Genomic DNA, 16,846 nt, shown 5'->3' on the forward strand with positions numbered 1-16,846 from the left:
TGCAATTGACTTGGAAAAGGCACTTGATAGCCTGGGTTGGGCTTACCTAATGGAAGTGCTTAAGCAGATGGGATTTGGACCTTATTTTCGTGGTTGGGTGCAGTTCCTCTATGAGGGACCCACATTGTGGGTGATGACACAAGGAGTGGTATTGGAACCTTGATCTACGAGATGGGGCACGAGACAAGGATGCCCGCTGTCTCCCCTCCAGTTTGCCCTATCAGTGGAACTATTGGTACTTAGGATTAGGAGGAACCTCTGTGACTGGGGGATAGCGATTAGAGGGTCAATTCATTTGATGTATTTGTATGCTGATGACGCACTATTCTTTCATAAGGAGCCTCAAACCTCGCTGCCTCATTTGATGAGGCTGCTGGAAGAGTTTGGGGTGATCTCCACTCTCCAGGTTAATCAACATAAGAGTTTTTGTTTCTATTGGAGGGCTTGGCAGGATTGGACAGGGGGAGACCTCCTGACCTGGGACTTTGTAGGAAGGTGGATGCTTTTCAGTACCAGGGAATTCAAGTTTGTCCATATGGCTAGAAAATGAGGAGGATCATAGATGGGCTTCGTACTTCAGTGTGCATTTGGTGTACGCTTCTACACTGTATCATTGGATTGGTGGTGGTAGCCAAGATGGTACTGTTTCCAAAAATGTCTATACCACCTACAAAACACCCTCTGTCCCATGAAACCAAACATCTTTAGGCAGTTAAATAGTCTCTTGGTATCATTGGTATCGGCTGGTGGGCATTCTAGAGTGGTGCAGCCAATTCTTCAAGTGGATCAGGCGCTGCGAGGCTTGGGTCTGCAGAATCTTGAATTGCGCTATTACGCTGCTCATGTTCAGCATGCTTCAAAGTGGCTCACGAAGGGGGACAACTGGGAGAAAACCCTGCTAGAGGGTGTGTGTGTGTGGAGAAGAATCTCTGTCTATACTGTTGATGAGTGGAAACAGTCTAGGGGCTGAGGTGCCGTACATTGTTTGCCAAACTGCCCATATAAGGGAACAGATGGTTAAGAGGGTGTTTGGGTATTCACCTTTTGCTAGAGATTTGAACATCTGGGACCTGCAACACTTTTGTCACATTAGTGGTGGCATGATGATTGCTGGGTGGAAAGAGCAAGACTGCCAATCACCTGGAGACTTTTACCCCAGGAATACATTTGTCACATTTCAGGAGATGCTGAATGCCCTTGGGGTTGTTCCTGGGCAGTTTTTGCAAAAAGCCACACTTGCCGGGACAGCGCGAGAGATGTGGACAGAATGTCCTGCTGCCCCTCCCGCGACAGACATCCTTGAAAGCCTTTAGCAACTTCGAGTGCGGCACCAGCTAGTAACACTGAAATATAGAGCCCTGAAGACCGATTCTCGTAAACCTGTTTGTAAGGCCTAGATGCCCCACTGATTAACAAGGAATGAGCCCCGATGTGTGAGCTGGTATGGATGGAAAGTGTCGGGGAATTCACAATTTAAGTTAATACACTTTAACTTTCTCCATCGCACATACCTGAGCCCCGAGTACATTGTCAAAAATATATCTGACCAGAACACAGGACTGCCCTCTGTGAGGTGGGCAGAGCGAAGTTTCTGCACAAAACCTGGTCTTGCCTGGAAGTCTTGGAATATTGGCATGAGCTATGGGAGGTCGTGATCGGGGCCACTAGATTACATTCTGTTTGCAGTCTAGTCAACTGTTGCTGGGCCTAGTGGAGCGACCAAAAGGGGCCAACATACAATCTAAATCCTTTCAGTCTGTGCTGCTGTTGGTGAAGCAAGGATTCCCATTGGGTGGCTAGGCATGCGCCAACCCACTGTTGAACTGTGGATGCGAGGTGGCTTAGAGTTATCCCTAGCAGAAGAAACACAAAGAAAAATGACCAGGAAGGATGTGAAGTGCAGGTTGATTTGACAATCTGAAGCAACATCTTTGAACGCCTCACTGACCGGAAGCACCGGGGAGCAAGAAGATAACCAAGCAACAGATAGGCTTGTGCTATGTTTTCATATGCGGAATTCTCCGCCCCAGGTGTGAAGTCTCCACACTCGAAAACGTACTATTAAAACGTAGTTTTGTGAATACTTTGTGAATACTGAAAACGCGTAAAATTACAGAAATTAGTTTTCTTTTATGAAACAGGCCCTTTGACTAAGGCCTGGGGAAAGAGAGAGAGAAAGAGAGGGCGAGACCTGTTTATTTACATATTGTAGCATTACATTCTAAAATGCTCGTTACATAGAAAGTGGCCTTTTGTCACTGCCAGACTGACAAACTTTAAAAGTGCCTGAGACACATGCATTCTACTACTGCAAAAAGAAAAGTCTGTAGTTTTATGCAGAATTGTCCTCTGTTGCTCCTAGTAGTAACTGAAATGTTTTTTCCTAAATCCAAGAGAGAAAGCAATTATTAAGATTATGAGGGCAGTGCTCTTGAATGTATTTAATAAACTGTTGTTGACATTAGTCATAAATGTATTCCTGCAGATTTGAATTCGATTTGAATAGCAAACTGGTTGCCAGAGCAGGGAACAGCAAATAGTTGGGAACAAAAGAATATGCACCTTCATTTTCTGTAATTTAATATGACCCCCCCCAACAAAATAAGTGTTTTGAGATATATGTTTGCTTACCTGGGTGTATCTTTTGGTATTTCAACGTACACAGTCACTAGAGTATTCGGTTTTAATCCTCCATTGAAATCCATTTGCTGTGAATGAAAAAATATATACTTAATACACGTGTTCACACACATAACTACAGTTCATTTTCGAAAGGATATAATATATTTCATTTTCTTTTTTGGTGAATTATGCTGTCATTCTAAAGGTTTCGTTAACAGATGTTGGTATGGTGTTGCATTAGAATTGTACTAGTATAGGGGTCTTGAACTGGAGGACACACACAGTTCGAATGTCATGAAAGCCATCCTAACTGATCACATATGGCAATGTTTGTGGTGTCAAAATGCCTAAATGTGCAGAGTCTCTGAAAAAATCTGTTCAGTAACTACCCCTAAGTCACACTGAGGCAGATTTTTTAAAAAGTGTCCCTGCATCCAGTGCAGCACCACTTTCCTTGCGTCCCTTAGTATCGTGCTACCAATACCATGAGTGCGCTGTATTTAAAATACAGCGCACCATGGCGCCAGGTAGGGGGCAATAGCATCAGACTTTTTCACGTTATTGATGTACTGTTCAGGGATAGCGCCAAAATTGTGGCGCTAACCCTGAACAGTACCTAGGGGCCATTGTAACCAATGGTGTGCCCCCTTTTAACGCCTGCTTTGAGCAGGCAATAAAAATGTCTAAACAAATTACACAAAGAAATCTTTTAGATTTCTTTGCGCCATTTTTTTCCGCCACCTGTAGCAGGGGAACAACCCCCCTTGCATACATTATGCCTTTCGCAGGCATAATGTGATGCAAGGGGTTACAAAGTGATGCAATCCATGCATTGTGCCACTTTGTAAATATGGCGCTGCGTTTTTGCCAAAATATTGCCACATTAGCATAAAAAAAGGATGCTAATGTGGCAATATTATGGCTCGAGGGGCTCTTAAATCTGCCCCATTGTTCTCATGATGAAAACTGGCACTGGCACTAACAGTACAGTAGTGAGTCACAATACTATCTACTATATCATATTGCACTACAGATCAACTTACATCTGACCACTGACCCAGTAGTAAACAGGAGTGTGGCTTGAAAAAGTAATCAGAACAAACAATGAACTTGGTGAAAGGTTACAGCATGACTTGCTTCAGTGTCAGCCAAACTGTATATGTACTGTGTTAGCACATGCTGTCATAAGATACATTGTAATGCTCCATTGTTGATAACTATGTGCGATATTCTGGAACTTCAGAGCGTATAAGGTAGTAAAAGTGGCACATATGGGCCTGTATTATGTAACATTCCCTGGGCCCTCAGGGCACTTTGGTATTACAGAAGAGGCCGCAGATGTTTGTAATGCAGATGATGCTTGTTCACATGTTGTTGCAGTGTTCTCCTACAGGGCGGTTCCCTCATTGGCATGGAGCCCCAGGTAAATGACAAAAAAATGATGCCTCTGTTCCGGAGCCATACTACGGATGCAGGCACAGGAGAAAAGAGGCTACCACTGTCGCTGCGCCTTTTTAGGACCACCGTGGTTCTCCATTTGAGCTTAGTTTTGAAATTTTGCATACTTTTATCCTTGCACAATATTATTCCGAGAATACATTGTACATTTTGCTTGTTTTTAGTTAGCCTTTCTCAACATGTAATCTGTACACTCTGCACATGGCTAAGAACATAGAATAATATATCCTAGTGGTTGAATTGCCCATTTCAGGACAGCTTCTATCATCTAGACACTTCATTGCCTCAGAGCTGTGCCTATGACACAGTGTGGTTTTGATTATATAAATGGTGCACTGCCCCAGAGGGGTCAGAAGAGCGCTCCAGCCACTACTGTCCTGGAGAAGGATTGCTAACTTCACCCTAGACCAAAACCCTGGCTCAGCTCTCCAGGTATGAAGGTCTCAGGCCATCCTCCCAGAATCAGTAATAGTGTGCACTGTCCCTGTTTGTGCCTGCCTCGCCTAGTTAAAGGTATGTAGGCACAAACAGGCATAATGTGCTTTTGCTATAATATGGCCCCTGGGGCCGTATCATGATAGGGTTTACTGGCACAGCACAAGGCTGTTCCTTTCAATGTTTTTTGTAGTTTGTTCTGTCAAGCTGAAAAAACTATAGCATACTGTACATGTATAGCAAACTGTGTTCTTTTTTATTTTCAAAAAGAAAATTCTGAAGCAGGATTTTCTTTTTGAAAGGTTTAACCTTGGGTTTTTCATTGAATTTCAATGGTCTTTCATTTTTTAAGAAAAATTCTTTTGAAAGTAGAGTGAAGGAGAGTGCCATGACTCTTGTAGAGTTTAGAGTTGCAGAGTGGAATACAGCTGAGTGGAGTAAAGTGTAAAGTGGTACAGTGGAATGGCATACAATTGAATAGCGTAGGGTGGAGTTGTGTACAGTGGAGTGGTATAGAGTGGAGTGTTGTACAGTGGAGTGTGGAACAGTGGAGTGTTGTAGAGTGGAGTGGCGTAGAGTAGAGTGGCATACAGCAGAATGGCGTACATTGATGTGCCAGAGAGTGCAGTGGTGTATTGTGGCAGAGTGTAATAGAGTACAGTGGAGTATTGTAGAGTGCAATGGTGTAGCATTGAGTAGTATACAGCTGCATGAGGTACAGTGTTGAGGCATACAGTGCAATAGTGTAGAGTAGAGTGGCATAGAGTGGAATCGTGTAGAGTGTAATGTCATACAGTGGAATGTCATAAAGTGTAGAGGCACAGAGTGGAATAATGTGAAATGGAATGGCGTACAATGGAATGGCATAGAGTGGAACAGCATAGAGTGTAGTGGAAAAAGTGGAGTTCCATATGGGATGGGAAAGAGTGGAGTGGATCACAGTGGGGTATCATACAGTACAGTGGAGTACAGCAGAATGAGGTACAGTGCAGTGGCATCCAGTAGAATAGCATAGACTGGAATGGCTTAGAATGGAGCAGTGTACAATGTAGCAGCTTACAGTGGAGTATTGTAGAGTGGAATGCTGTAAAGCTGAGTGTTGTAGAATGGAGCAGGTTAGAGTGTAGTGGAGTAGGCGCAGTGACATACAGTGCAATAGCATACTATAGAGTTGAGTGTCATACAGTGGAAACCTCTAAATATTTTCCCCTAGCTACCTTAAATAAAGTGGTAATAGGTAGGGAAAATATCAAACCCAATACTTTCCTACATATAAGGGCAAAACACAGAACACAGTCAAATTGAACCTAAAAAGAACATGGTTGCCTCTATGTTTTGTAAAGGCAGTCATTTGCCATAATGACTTGATTACCATATACAGTGGTACGTCTGCAAAATACCATGAAGGACCACAAACCTTTGTGAAAATACTGCATCAGAATAGTGCATCAAAAGATATCAATAAGTTAAAATGCCAATATAACTTTAAAAAATACTTACCCTACTAACCTATAATACTCAAAAGGATCATCTGTGCACCATAATACCTAATTCTGCTAGATTTCATGTAAATAAGTTCAGCTATTTTTGCGCTATGTGAGATTCAAATGTCTACGGAAAATTAATTGGTGTAAAAACACGTTTTGGGGTACCCTTTTGTCTTTGCTACCCCTTGATCAATCACCACAAAACTGTGCATCATTCACCAATGTAAAAGAAAGAAAAGATCTGCAGAGATTTGTGGAGATTCGTCAAACAGCCACGAAGTTTGGTTTGCTAAAAACGTTGGCCCCATTTGATTCTATGGGGGCAAAAACCAAGCTTGGATGATGTCATAAGTGATGTCATCAATGATATCACCTGATATGTCATGAGTGATGTCATAAATGAGGCCATAGAACATGTCATGAGTTATGTCATATGTGAGGTCATAAGCAATGCATGGCAGGGGCAACAAAATGGATAAGTGACCTAGCAATGAGCTACACAAACTACTCTGTGGAGGATGTTATAATCTGAGGTGTGTGGTTTAGAATCCTGCCACATTAATGCCTGTAAATGTTGATGTCTCAATTGATGTTAATGAAATAGAAAATGACATTCAAGATACTCCTTCAGAGGAAAATGACCAAGTTGTCTTTGTTGATGGCTCCTGTTTAAGAGACATTGAAGGTACTCTGAGAGTAGGTTATGCAGTTTGCATCCTCTAAGGTGTTGTCGAAGCCTCAAGGCTTCAAGGAGTTGTTTCTGCCTAAGTAGCCAAATTGTTTGCTCTTACAAGAGCATGATGTGCATCTGAGCAGCTCAAAGGAACAAAATTCACAGATAGTGAATACGGATTTAGTGTTGTCCATGACTTCGGGTAGTTAAGGCACCAGCGAGATTTCATGATCTCGAATGGCTCATCCATTTGAAATGGAGAAAGAATTCATAACTTGTAGAATGGCTTACTTTCAACTGAGAAGATTGCAGTTGTAAAATGTACCACACATGTAAGATCAAATAACTGTGTATAATTAGGTAATGCCAATGTTGCCCAAATTGCCAGATATTGTGCACTCCACTGTGTCGCCTTCTATTAAGAGTGGAGTAATGGAAGTGACACCAGTGAGACAAATCAAAATTTCTTGCTGTCAGTGGTTGACACCAGGGATGAAATTAAGAGACTGCAGGAAGAAGCCACAGAGGAAGAACACAGAGGTTGGATAAAAGAAGGTTGTGCATAAAGAGAGGGCGATGGTGTCTGGATTTCAAAAAAAGGGAAAGTTGTGTTGCCAGATTGTTTGTTTGTGTTTGTAAAGTGTGCTTGTTGGACTTTTTTGCTTATGCAGGATCATTCCCAATCTTTTTGCCTCCTGCCTCTTATTTTTTCTGACCTGTTGCTGTTGGCTTTTGAACTCTGAGCACTTTACCACTGCTAACCAGTGCTGAAGTGCATATGCTCTTTGTGTAAATTGTATGTAATTGGTGTATCCACGATTGGCATATTTGATTTACTAGTAAGTCCCTAGTAAAGTGTACTAGAGGTACCAGGGCCTGTAAATCAAATGCTACTAGTGGGCCTGCAGCACTGGTTGTGCCTCCCACATATGTAGCTCTGTAATCATGTCTCAGACCTGCCACTGCAGTGCCTGTGTGTGCAGTTTTTAAGTGTAAATTCAACTTGGCAGGTGTACCCACTTGCCAGGCCCAAACCTTCCCTTTTCTTACATGTCAGACACCCCTAAGGTAGGCCCTAGGTAGCCCCAAGGGCAGGGTGCAGTGTATGGTTAAGGTAGGACATTTAGTGATGTATTTTATATGTCCTGACAGTGAAATATTGCTAAATTCGTTTTTCACTGTTGCAAGGCCTGTCGCTCTCATAGGTTAATATGGGAGCTACCTTTCAATCTAATTAAAGTGTAGATTATTTTTGGGAGCGGATGGACATGTGGAGTTTGGGGTCTCTGAGCTCAAAATTTAAAAATACATCTTTTAGTGAAGTTGATTTTGAGATTGTGTGTTTGAAAATGCCACTTTTAGAAAGTGAGCATTTTCTTGCTTATACCATTTCTGTGACTCTGCCTGTTTGTGGATTCCCTGTCTGGGTCAGTTTGACAGTTGGGCTGGTTGCACCTCACACTAGACAGTGTCACAAAGGGAGCTGGGGTGTAGTCTGCATTTCCTTTGCCATCTGTGCTAGGAGGGAGGGGAGGCGTGGTCACTTACACCTGAAAGGGCTGTGCCTGTCCTCACACAATGCAGTCTCCGACCCCCTTGTGAGTGTCTGGGGCCTGGCCTGGGCAAGGCAGGATTTCACACTCAAAAGAGACTTTACTTTGAAGTAGGCCTACTTCAAAGGAGAAATTGGGTATAAGAAGGGCACCCAAAACCACAGACTTAAGAAACACTTCTGGAAACAAGAGGAACCTCTGACTGGAGAATAGCTGAAGAGCTGAGGAAGAAGAGCTGCCCTGCCTGTGACTGTGCTTTGTGGAGCTATCCTGCAGTTGCTGCCTTCTACCAGAGTAAGAGGGCAAAGACAGGACTTTGTGTGCCTTCCATCTTGAGAAGAAATCTTCAAGGGCTTCATCTAGAGCTTGCCTCTTGTTTGAAGTCTCATGGACAGCAAAGACTTCTCTCTGCCAGCTCCTGGAGTCTCTGGAGAGACCAGTGCTGATCTTCCGAGCTAGATTAATGCAAGCCATACACACAAAGTTCTGTATCCTCTTGAAAAGACAGACTCTGATCCCGTAAGAGTAGCTGCTGGTGAACATATAAGGATGAGGGACTGTTTCATTTATATGACGCAAAATGAGATTGGTTTTCCAATGTATATTATAGTTTGCTATGTGAGTATGTGCATGATTGTTATGGGTGTACACAAAGTCCCCCTTCATTACAGGAAGAGATCACTTATCACAGCTTACCACTAACTAATGGGATTAGTTGCAGCTTACTATTAACACGTTTGTACAACCAGGAGTACATTGAGTATTTTTATTCAAATTTTGATTTAGTCTTCTCTTTTGTTCTCATTAATCAGCATTAGAGCCTACGCTGACTGACACAGCATATGGGAATAATTTAACATGTATTCTCCCACAGGTATAGAAGGAGTTCATTAATCAGGTAGATGAGTTTCATTGATGCAAATTACATATGTTTAGAAAATAAATCCATGTTTAAATTTAGTTTTAACATGTTCTAAATAATGTCTCCAATTACATTATTTGCTTGCATTGAATTGTAAGGTGAGCAATGTATTTATTACTGTATTAATGTGTATTAAGGATTCCTTAACTTTACTAGGCCTGAAGAAGAGATTCATTCTGCTGCAGTGATGGGAAGTCACATGTTTATTCTGTCCCCTCGAACCTGAATCATTTCCCTAGGATGCTAACGTAAATGGTGAATGTCCTATTGTATTGTATACAAGAGACATGTTTCAGATGCAATAATGTAACACTATTTGTTCTAGCTGTCAAACAGAACAGGAAATCTGTGGTTCTCACGTGAAATTAATAAGCCTAGTTTATTGTGTGTTGTGAGAATGGAACTGCAAGTAGCGAATCATTAGAAAATGTAATATATCAGCAGAATATTCTTAAAACTATCAGAATTTGGTGGTCCCATCTGCAGAGATTGGATGCTGAATTTGGCGTCCAACATGCACTCACCTGAAGGACCAATTGAATGGAATTTGGTCATTCTAATTAGTGAGAAACATGGAGTTTGGAGTCCAGGTCTTGCTAGCGTCTGTCGAAGTCAGTCTTCCCTTATCCACACACCTGTTTCTATGCTGTTCAGAACTCTGTCAGAGTCTGCTTTAGTTTGCTATCATACTCCTCTTCTCTGAGTCTCCATGATGAGTTTCCTCATCATAGTCTTAATTGCCCTATTCTTTAACATAGTTCAGTACGAAGAAGACCAACTAATTCTAAACTGCTGATTGTCCTATGCGCAGCCCGTGTTCTGCACCATCCTGATGCTGCTGTCAACTGACGTCAGAAGGTGGTGACTGTCCTGCTTGATGAATTACCCTGTATGCTGTCCCATGAGGAGCGGTATGACTAAATGTAGTTTATTGTTTCCTTTTTAGCCTAGTCACTTACACCAGAATATTTGTAGAGTTAGTTGTCCTAGTTCGATGATTTTTCCGAATTATTTTTGTCTTCTTTTTATCCTTTGCTTTTGCCCGCATGTGTTAGCCCGTTCCCACACATGCTAGTCCCAGTTTTGGATAGTGATAAGGATGGCCCAACTCTGATATAGATTGTTAAGACTATATTTTGATGATTTATTGATATCACCATCATTTGCTTTGAGTGTTAATAATCATGCGCGTATTGTGTTGTTGTTAATATATATTATTCTTTTGGAGTGTCTAACAGTATTGATGTTTTGTAGGTTGAATCTTTTCAGATGTTTCAGTCGGCCCATGGTTTTCATGTAGGTCTATAACATAGTTTTGTGCACTATTTACGTGACATTGACTTTGGGATTGTAGAAAAGCTTTGAAACTTTACTTGGTTTGGTATTTGATTTTAGAGTTTAAATTGTTATGGTATATAGTATTGTTTGTGATATAATGTCATTGATTTGTTATTCATTGATTCTCACACTCTTCGCCAAGTCCAAACATTCAGTCAACCTCAATTAGTGAGATTGGTGATTGTGTCTTCCCCGAGCGCTGGTGGTTGTTAAGCCTGTAATTGGAGAGTAGAACTTTTGCAGGGACCCAGCGCAACATCACAGACATTCTCAGTAAAACATTAACTTACAGCAGGACACAGCCTGTCAGTTGATTCCCCTGTGTTCTACTATAGCCTGCCAGAGTATTCTACAGTACAACTCGAGTGCTTAATCAACCTGGTAAATCTTACAACATTTAATTTAGAAAGGAACAGAATGAGGTGGCTCATTTTCACATAGAAATTATGATTACTGTGGTATAAACAAAAATTAGGACACGTTTTAAGTGAGTTCTAAAATATCTTCCTGTTGCACTTCCAACAGAAGAAGCCTGTCAATTGATTCCCCTGTGTTCTACTGCAGCCTACCAGAGTGTTCTAAAGAACAACTAACGTGCTAACAGTCTTACTTATGACAAAAGTGTGGCACCCTCTTGATTAATCAAACCGGTAGAGCTTCAAACATTTAATTTAGAAAGGAACAAATTGAGGGGGTTCATTTTGTGATAGTAGTTATGATTAGTGCTGTAGAAAAAAAATTAACACATTTTAAGTGAATTCTAAAATATCTTTCTCTTCTATGTCATTAAACGATTCTGGCATGCGGACTGAAACATGCACTTTCAACACCAGCTGCAGACTGCCACTTAACTCCGTGGTGATCAGCAGTTTTCAGTCTTCTAATGAGCATCTAGAGTGCTAACATTCTGAATTCATGCCAAAAGCATGGCACATCTGAATGCCATCTTGATGGAATCAAAGTGGAAAAATGAAAAGATTTACTCCTGAGGATACTGCAGTAAATAAGGAAATTAGGGAGCCAAGTCCTGCGTACACATCTCAGACTGTGCAGTGCAATGAGCATCTAACTTAACGTTAAAAAATCCCTAGCAATTCACTGATAAAAACAAAGGTTACAGGAATGTTATAGTTAGGAAATACAATTGAAAAAAACCTTAGAAATTCACTAAAAAAACAAAGGTTATAAGGATGTTATAGTTAGTTTCAGGTTATACATGCACAAAACTATAGAAAGTCAGCTGTTATAGTTAAGGGTTTTTTCAAGTAGGTATAACTCGTGCCTTAAGGTAGCTATAACTCGCACCCTTGTCATGCACTGCTAATTACCCAAGATATTACATCACTCATGACTGGTGATATCACTGTACCATTTGCAGTAAAATTATTGATGAGGAAACTGTACATGGTGAGGACGTGAGTTATAGTTACCTTAGGGCATGAGTTATAATTGCTTGAAATAACTCTAACGCTGAATTGATTTTTTAGTGAATATATATATATATATATATATATATATATACACATATATATATTCCACTATTAATACAACGCTGAATTCCAGCCTCTTGATTCTTGATGGCGGTGAGTCCACGGCAGGGTAGTGTTTATTTAGATTACAGCAAAGAAAAATCCTGACGCGTTTCAGTGCTTTTGGCAACGATATATATATATATATATATATATCCTCTGTAGTTATAGTTATGGTGATTTTGGTTGTCACAGAGTGATGGTAGTTATTTAGGATTAACAGAGATAGGTATTTTTAGTATTTTTGTTCCTTCTTAACTTTGCACCCGTTTGACAAAACCTTGCAGACCTGCTGCATCTATTTCATTTTGGGAGGACAGAAAGTTTGTGGTCTTTGGTCAAGGGGGTGCAAAGAAAAAAGGGGGGTCTCAAAATGGGCTTCAAATCCAATGCATTTTCCATAGACTTTTGTAATTCAAATAGCACAAAAAACGTCAGATGGATTTGTCTTAAATTTGGCAGTATTACATTTCGGGGTCAGAGATGATTCTGTGGGGTATTGCAGGGAGGCAGAGTAAGTAAATGTTTAGTTGAACAACACCTAAGTTCAAAGATTGACTCACGGACCTGATATACTGTAATGAACAACTAACCCAGTAGGCGGAATTCCTGCTATCCGGCTCCCTCTGCACAGCGAGCCCCAAACACAAGCATCTTTTCCTACTCACTGTGTGGACACACACCAGTACTGTCTAGAGCATGGGTACTCGCAAACATTTTCACGGGGGCCGCAGAGTTTGGTCTTTGATGTGACCGAGGGCCGCACTGATGGCAGCAGGGTGGCAGTCGGGGGTGGTAGTAAAGTGGGTGTAAGGGACGCAAAGCTATACTTCTAGTGTCTGAATAGCACAACGTGAAACCATAAGCTTGGGAATAATCACGGCTTCTCCACTTAACCAAACGGTATGATCCTAAGCAAATGTTTTATTTCACTTTCCCTCCTTTTTGTTCATTATTACGTATGAGGACCTCGCATGACTTTAGGATGTGTGCTGCACAAAACCTTTTTGTGTTTGACTTAATAAGCTATAATGCTTTTGTATAATTTAAACCGAGGCCACCAAAAGACTGCACATAGCTGACTTGCCTCTTAGCTCACCAAAGGCATTGTTGTCGCGGTGGGAGATGGGGGAGTGAATGTTTCTAATTTCTGGTTAGAAAATTATCACTTTGAAAAAATATATTTCTTCAATGCACTGATATAATCTGGTGAACTAAGGTGAAGTATCTGCGTGTGAATTAAATACACTTTTTGAATTTTGAGCAGACTTGATCGTGCTTTTACATTTTTGCTTCAAATATGTCTTTAAAAATGAAGGTGTTTCTGATGTTACCTTGTATAGAACCCTATCTTATCTCTTTTCTTAACCTTCAACTCACCTTAAATAAATACTTGCCTGTTTATTTTTATTTTTTTAATGTTAGTGCCAAGTCTAGCTAAGAGCAGCCCAGTGCTGCTGGGCCGCATGTAAAGGTCAGGAGGGCCGCATGCAGCCCCCGGGCCGTACTATGAGTATCACTGGTCTAGAGCTTTACATGTAGTCATGCACCCTTTGCTATCATGACTGCTGATTCTGTTCTGGCTATTACTCTTGATTTTCTTTACCTCTTTCTGATTGCCCCTTCTTGTTGCACCAGCAGTTGCTATATGTTCGAGATGGGATAAGGACACGTTAGTTTGCGCAGGCTGGAGGGGGTGGGGTAAAGGATACTTTATGCACATTATGAATTTAAGTTACAACTATTGTCATTTTTGATCTTTATGCAATGAAATTTAATAAACATTTTTAAAAAAACATAAATGTTAAATTATAAGGTTTTTCAACTTAGTGGTAGCTTGTAGCACAGCACTATTAAAGGTAACAAGTATGCCCAAGAAAGAAACTAGACTGCATATTGAAAGTTTCAGACTTACTACATGAACAACTGTAAGACCCATTTATGGTCACATGCTAGTGGTAACCTATAAGCAATTACATAATGAATAGAATACACCTTAATCTACATAGGTTTTGTTTGCATTCTCCCTGGCTCACAAAATAAAACTTTGCTCAACAAGCCAAACAAAAACCATCTTCCTTATGTAATCCTCCATGGCATCCAAATGGATACGTGACCTAGCAGTAAGCTCCACAAACTAATATATGGATGAAATGATAATTGTCCATTAGGAACAAATTATAATCCTAATTTTATAACAACGATTGGCTTTCATTCACTTTGGGCTTCATTTGTAGCACAATCCTACTAAAAGCAGCAATGAAGCCCAAAAAATAAACTAGTCTGCGTATGTAAAGTTTCAGAATTACTACATGAACAACTAAAAGATGCATTTCTGGTAACATGATTATGTAAACCACTAAAAAAATGCATAACAAATACAAGAGATAAAGAAAAATCACATTAAATCTAATTGTCACTCTGTAGTTAAAGTTAGCATTTCCAAAAATAGGAATTTGTCAGATATTAGCTTTTTTATAACTTTCCAGCCACTTGATGAATCTCCACAAAACTTTCCAGACCTATAGCATTTTCTGCATTTTGAGATGATGCACATTTTTGTGGTAAATCAGGGGTCCCAAAATGTGTATATCCACCAATGCATTTTCCATAGAATATTGTATTTGACTTTGCATGTAAACAGCTGACTGTATTTACATTGAATTTGGCAGGATTATCCATTATGGTGAAAGATGATGCTTTTTGGGTACAGCAGTTAGGTTTCTGCTATATTTCACACACTTCATATGCCAATCCAATTTAGCAACTTCACTATATGCTATTCCACACTACACCACTCCACTCTATGGATACTACTCCACTATAGGCTATTCCACTCTGCCATTCTACTGTGCGCCACTCCACTCTACAACACTTCATTTTACACTATTCCACTGTATGCCACTCCATTCTATACAACACCATTCTACGCCACTCCAGTTATGGCACTCCAATCTACTCCACTTCATTCTACGTTATTCGAGTGGACCACACTCCAATGTATGACACTTCACTGTATGCTACTGCACGCTACCCCAAGCCATTGTATGCCACTTCAGTCTACAACACTCCATTGTACTTTACTCTACTGTACATTATTATACTCTATGCCACCCCACTGTACAATACTCTACGCCAGTCAGCTCTTCAATCTTTGCCCCTCTACTGTATGGTATTCCACTCTACCCCACTCCACTGAATGCCACTCCACTGTAAGCTATTATACTTTACCCCACAATACATCACTCCAGCCTAAAGCACTTCACTATATGCCACTGCACTGCCCTCTACCGCACTATATGCTATAACAGTCTACACCACTCCACTATATGCCACTCCACTATGCACTGCTCCACTTTATATAACTCCACTCTACATAAGACTACTACACTCTACGACACTCTACTAGACTCAACTAATCTCTATGAAATCCACTGTCCAAATTTGCACTCAACTCTATGCCCATATACTCTATTCTACAACACTCTACTTCACTCTATGACAGTTTCCAACACTGTACAACACAGCATTCCACTCTACTGTATGAGACGCCACTCCATCTTATACCAGTTTGGTCAACTCTATGCTATTACTCCTCAATGTATGCTACCCCACTCTACGCTAATCTACTGTACCCACGGCACTCTATGGTATTCCACTTTATGCCACTCCACCCTTCTACACTCCAGTGCACAGTATTCTTTAGTACCCTATTGTAGGAAAGTGCCCCTTTTGGCATTGTTACCCCCAAATATTTTGCCTGATATTGATGCTAAATTGACTGAGTGTGAGCTGGGATCCTACTAACCAGGCCCCAGCACCAGTATTCTCTCCCTAATCTGTACCATTGTTTCAACAATTGGCACACCCCTGGCACACAGCTAAGGGCCAGATGTAGGTAGGTTCCAAATTGCGAGTTGCAATTTGCGAGTCCCAGCAACTCGCAAATTGCAACTCGCAATTTGGAATGCAGAAAGGTGTCTCAGACACCTTCTGCGAGTCGCTATGGGGTCTCAAAGACCCACCTCATTAATATTAATGAGGTGGGTCGCAATTTGCGAACCCATAGCGAGTCAGGGCACTCACAGGGATGGTGGCCTGCTGGGAACAGCAGACCACCATGTCCGTGACTGCTTTTAAATAAAGCAGTTTTTTTTTTTCAAAGTGCAACTCGTTTTCCTTAAAGGAAAACAAGCTGCACTTTAAAAAAAAAAACGAAACCTTTAGTTTCTGTATTTTTCAGTGCAGGTAGTGGTCCATTGGACCACTGCCTGCTCTGAAAAATTATTTTTTGTGCCAGACACAAAGTGAAAGGGGTCCCATGGGGACCCCTTCCCGTTTGCGCCTGGGTTACCATCCACTTCAAGTGGATGGTAACTGCGCTTTCATTTGCGACCGCAATCGCGGTCGCAAATGAAAATGCATACCATTGTGACTCGCAAATAGGAAGGGAACACCCCTTCCTATTTGCGACTCAGAAATGCATTTTGCGAGTCGGTTCCGACTCGCAAAATGCATTTCAACATAGCAAAGTGGCTTTAGCGACTCGCAAACAGCGATTTTCGCCGTTTGCGACTCGCTAACACTTTGCTACATCTGGCCCTAAGTCCCTTGTAAAAGGTGCCAGTGGTACCATGGGCTCTGTGACCAGAGAGGGTCCCTAAGGGCTGCCGCCATGTATTGTGCCACCCTAAGGGGCCCCTCACCAAACACATGCCCACTGCCACTGCAGATTGTGTGTGCTGATGGGGAGCAAAAGATGACGCCGACATGGCACTCTTTACAGGGTGCCATGCCCACAAAACACTGCCTGTGGCATAGGTAAGTCA

General features: G+C 41.3%; 1 protein-coding gene across 1 annotated transcript in view; it reads right to left on the bottom strand.

The window, feature by feature from the left end:
- The window catches only part of LOC138258772 (galectin-8-like), a 266,967-nt gene that overhangs the window by 107,548 nt on the left and 142,573 nt on the right, over window positions 1–16,846 (bottom strand). Inside the window, exon 4 of the mRNA XM_069206019.1 lies at window positions 2,632–2,708. Coding sequence (XP_069062120.1) covers window positions 2,632–2,708 — 77 coding nt within the window. The remainder of the gene's footprint in view (window positions 1–2,631; window positions 2,709–16,846) is intronic.

Source organism: Pleurodeles waltl, chromosome 9, assembly GCF_031143425.1.
Source record: "Pleurodeles waltl isolate 20211129_DDA chromosome 9, aPleWal1.hap1.20221129, whole genome shotgun sequence".
Classification (NCBI taxonomy): domain Eukaryota; kingdom Metazoa; phylum Chordata; class Amphibia; order Caudata; family Salamandridae; genus Pleurodeles; species Pleurodeles waltl.